This window comes from Malus sylvestris, chromosome 7, assembly GCF_916048215.2.
Source record: "Malus sylvestris chromosome 7, drMalSylv7.2, whole genome shotgun sequence".
Lineage (NCBI taxonomy): Eukaryota > Viridiplantae > Streptophyta > Magnoliopsida > Rosales > Rosaceae > Malus > Malus sylvestris.
The window spans coordinates 4,046,915-4,051,868 of NC_062266.1; the positions used below are offsets into that span (position 1 = coordinate 4,046,915).

Genomic DNA, 4,954 nt, shown 5'->3' on the forward strand with positions numbered 1-4,954 from the left:
TTGGCTTCGAACCACCTACTAGTGTTCGTTTTTTGCACGACAAAATTACACCTGCCAGAATTTTGAGTGATTATTTCATTTTTTTATTCTAATACATATGATGTTGAGGGGAGGCGTATTCACACACACAACCTCGAGTGCACATATACATGCTCAAAACTGCTTGAGTGCTGAGCTCCCTTACAAGTATCAAGTGTTTATTCTATTTTTGTTTTTGAACGAAATATTTTATTTACACTAAAAAAAATGGAGTAGATTTGGCCTCATAATGGGTTAACAATAATGTGGTTCGAATTCGATTTTGATGAAAATCGAAACTAAATCTTTTTACTTACAAGTGAAAATGAATATCATAATTACCATTAGATCATAGTACTAAGTAACAAGTGTTTATTTTATTAGTAATTAGTTGATACATAGGAAGCAATTAAAGATCAATTGGTCAAACATACGCAAATTCAACCCATCAATATTTTATAATTGCACGTCATTAGATGAAATAAAATTATGCTGATGTGGTGGACCATAGTGTGGCTTGGATCACATGAAAGTGAAAGTCAATTTATATTTTTATTCAAAAAATTGGTAGAGTGTTTATTCTCGTACCCCAAAAAAAAAGGAGAGAAGTTATTTCAACTGACCACACACAGCAAATAGAGAATTATTTAAGGTTTTTTAGTCGATTTTTAAAATTGATATAACTTCTCATTTTAGTTCATGACAATGAAAATGGATATAAGTGATCTTAAGTTTGTCCGTCGTAAATCATTTTGATTATTTCGTGAAAAATCTGTCAATGTACTTGTTAAGTGAAGATGTTGGTTTGATAAATTTACCCTTAAAAAAGTGGTCACGTGATAATTTAATAAGGATATTGACAGATTTTTCATGGATGATCAAAATGATTCATGGTGAACAAACTTAGGACCCGCTTCTACCGATTTCCATTTTCAAAAACCAAAGTGGAGAGATGCCAATCTCATAGATCATTTTGACAAAAAAAAAAAACCGGTTTTTTTTATTTATGGTAGTGATGCAAATGAAAGTTTTGACTCACGATCGCACTTATTAATTATTATATAAATGGCCATTGTTCTTGATCATCCATGGTCATGAGAGCCTCTACATCCCACCCTCCACTGCAAATTCACGAAGGTTTAAATCTCTCTTTGATCAGTAGTTTGTTGATACTTGATACTTTGTCGAGTTTTACTTTTTGAGATATTTTGTTGATATTTTTTCGCTTTTTGGTCCATGACATCAATTTATGACTGAAGAAATGCTTTGCTAACTTTTTATTTTATTTTTTTGTAGTGGACATTTTCTGTAATTAATTAGCAACAGTTAGAAGATTTATCCATGGCTAGGGATCAACAAGCTGCAGTGCTTAATGCACTTGATGTTGCCAAGACGCAGTGGTACCATTTCACAGCAATCATCATAGCTGGAATGGGATTTTTCACAGATGCCTATGATCTCTTCTCCATCTCCTTCGTCACCAAGCTCCTCGGTCGTATCTACTACACCAAACAAGGCGCAGAGAAGCCCGGCACGCTGCCTCCCAACGTGTCCGCAGCTGTTAACGGTGTCGCCCTATGCGGCACTTTAGCCGGACAACTCTGCTTTGGCTGGCTTGGTGACAAGTTAGGCCGAAAAAGAGTTTATGGTATAACTCTCATTCTGATGGTGTTGGGCTGTATTGCATCGGGGCTCTCTTTTGGGTCTAAGCCGGAAGGTGTTATGGCAACGCTTTGTTTCTTTAGATTTTGGCTTGGTTTCGGCATTGGTGGCGACTATCCCCTTTCAGCTACGATCATGTCCGAATACGCTAACAAAAAGACTCGCGGGGCTTTCATAGCTGCTGTGTTTGCCATGCAGGGATTTGGGATTCTGTCAGCTGGGATTGTCTCTATAATTGTTTCAAGCGCGTTTGATCACGCATACAAGGCACCCCCTTACTCAGTCGATCCAAATGCTTCTCTTGTTCCTCAAGCAGATTATGTTTGGCGTATCGTTTTGATGTTTGGAGCTGTCCCTGCTGCTCTTACTTATTTCTGGCGAATGAAAATGCCTGAGACAGCTCGGTACACTGCCCTTGTGGCCAATAACGCAAAACAAGCCGCATCGGATATGTCCAAGGTTCTACAAGTTAATCTCGAATCAGAAGACGTTCAAATCATGGAAGATCCAGATAGTAAAGCATTTGGCTTGTTCACGAAGGAGTTTGCTCGCCGACATGGGCTTCACCTCCTTGGTACCACCACTACTTGGTTCTTATTTGACATTGCGTACTACAGCCAAAACCTTTTCCAAAAGGACGTATTCAGCGCAATCGGGTGGCTTCCAGCAGCAGAAACCATGAACGCCATTGAAGAGCTCTATAAAATTGCAAGGGCACAAACACTAATAGCATTGTGCAGTCTTGTTCCAGGGTACTGGTTTACGGTGGCCTTCATCGATCGTATTGGAAGGTTTCCGATCCAACTAATGGGTTTCTTTTTCATGACAGTGTTCATGTTTGCCCTTGCAATTCCTTACCATCACTGGACTTTGAAACCGAACAGAATAGGGTTCGTGGTATTGTACTCCCTTACGTTTTTCTTCTCCAATTTCGGACCCAATGCCACTACCTTCGTTGTGCCAGCAGAAATCTTCCCAGCAAGGTTGAGGTCTACTTGTCATGGAATATCAGCTGCAGCAGGAAAGGCCGGAGCTATAGTAGGCGCCTTCGGGTTCTTATACGCTGCACAAAGCACGAACCCGGCCGAGACAGACGCAGGGTACCCGCCTGGTATTGGTATGAAGAATTCTCTTATTATGCTTGGCGTCATCAACTTCTTCGGCATGCTGTTTACACTGTTAGTGCCTGAAGCAAATGGAAAATCACTCGAGGAGATGAGTGGTGAGACTGAGGAGTAAGGGCTCGTTTGGTGTTGTAGTGCTTTAAAAAAAATTGTTTCTATGATATGAAAATAAACAGCTGTGAAATAAAACAATTGAGTGGTAAACTCTACTTATAAAAATACTTTTAGCAAAAAACGCAACGTCCGAAAATTTGGTAAACTTTTATATAAATTCGTTGTGAATTCAATAACTAAAAAGCCTTCATATCTATGACTATGTGTTCCCATGTAGTGAATGACGCACACTCAGCCCCTGAAGTTTTACGTAATATCACTCATATGCGCAACCTTAACATACTAATAAAATTATTTGGACTAGACTTATTAAATACATCTATAGTGGCGTGTCAGTCAGGTGGAAGGCGGCGGCCCCGTCAAGCTGTGCTGGCCGTGGCTCCTCGGAATACAAGGGAGGATTTGTGGTTGGGCGTCAAAGGATAGCGGCCATGGCTGCTACCACCTTAGTATATTTCTTTTCAGAAACACAAAACATGAATAAAAGAATAAGGAAAACTAACGAAAAACCCTTAAAAACTTTAGTTTTAATCAAAATGACAAAATAAAGGTGTAAGTGAATAGTACCATGAATGATTTTTCAAGGTAAAAATGTCTTTCACATTAAAAGTGAACGGTATCAATAGTGTTTTGTTAAGATTCACAAAAAAAAAATTTGAAGACCATTTCGAATTCCTGGGAAATAATGCAGAGGTTTCATCAAATTAAAGAAATCTAAACAAGTTTTAACCAAAAGAATTCTAAACAGGTGGTTTATATTTGGTTCTAAAACAGGCCAATTATTTATATATATGTATCTATCTTCTCGAAATATCAGTCGTTATATCAGTCGTTATATTTGTATATTGAGATTTTGATATTTTCGTAAGAATCGATAATTTTAACCTTGCATGCAACTTACTCGCACCAATGTACCTTTGGCGGCGATTTGGCTATCTGCGGCACACATGCACCTGCACCTGCTGTTGTTTGTCCTGGTTCCCAGATCAATTCCTCTTTACATGCCAACAACTACAGCAATACTAATGGTTCCAATCAGCCCATGTCAATGGTACTTATAGTTCTTCTTTTTTCGGGTCGAAAAGTTGAGCATATGTGTTATTTTGAATTTTTTTTGGGGTCAAATGTGTTCTTTTGATAGCTGTCTTAGTATTGTTTCTTTTTGCTCTCTATGTATGCAGCCAAATGAAGAGTCTTGTTGGTTGTATGTGGATGGTGAAGGGCAGAAACGCGGGCCGCTTACTCTTTATGAACTATATTTGTGGTATCGATATGGATATCTTCAGGATTCGGTGATGGTAAGATTTGAGACCCTAATGTAATGAAAAACTCATGAAAAAAATGTAACGAAATCTGTTGGAAGCATTGAAAACTTTTAGGAGTCGTATGCAGTTGTTGTAAGAATCATAATCAAGTATAACATATGGCAGCGGAATAATACAAACACATAACCAATATAACCACTAACCTGTTGGAGACATGTCGAAGGGTACAAAGGATCTTCTGCGACTCTTCTTCTGCTGTATGCAATTATCTCAGTGAATGGGGCCTGAGCTTTAGGGTTGTTTGCGTAAGAAGAGAGTGCAGGGACCCCAAGTATTTATAATATCAACAGCAGTAATCAATAAGGACACTACCCATTGTGTGACTCCTTATTAATCTAACCTTATCACTGTTATCACTTATTATTCATATTCTATATAAGAGTTGTAATTCTATCATGACTGTTTAAGCTATAAACCTTAATACATATTCCTTATCAGCTTACAAACATAGTTACTGTTAATCTCTAATAGTCTCACGTGTCTAATAAGATCCATCCAAGTGTTTAGCTCTCTTTAGAACTTACATTCTCCCACTAGAGCTTACACTTGGAATGGTTCTGATTATCTGGAATGAAAACTATTCTTAATTGGCCATGAGATTAGTATAACATAGTCACGGTTCAAGTCTAGGTCATTAACCAGCATCTACAAAGAACTAAAGGGTAACATACTTATCATTCTAAATAATATCCCCATAGTCACTCGTGTAGA

The 4,954-nt window shown here is 38.1% G+C and overlaps 1 protein-coding gene across 1 annotated transcript; it reads left to right on the forward strand.

Annotated features, from left to right (window-relative positions):
* The first annotated feature begins 1,115 nt into the window (after window positions 1–1,115).
* Window positions 1,116–2,995, forward strand: LOC126629649 (low affinity inorganic phosphate transporter 1-like). Its single transcript, XM_050299749.1, has 2 exons — window positions 1,116–1,155; window positions 1,315–2,995. Exon 2 carries the CDS (start codon window positions 1,360–1,362, stop codon window positions 2,917–2,919), a length of 1,560 nt encoding a protein of 519 aa, XP_050155706.1. The 5' UTR covers window positions 1,116–1,155; window positions 1,315–1,359; the 3' UTR covers window positions 2,920–2,995.
* The last annotated feature ends 1,959 nt before the right edge of the window (window positions 2,996–4,954 follow it).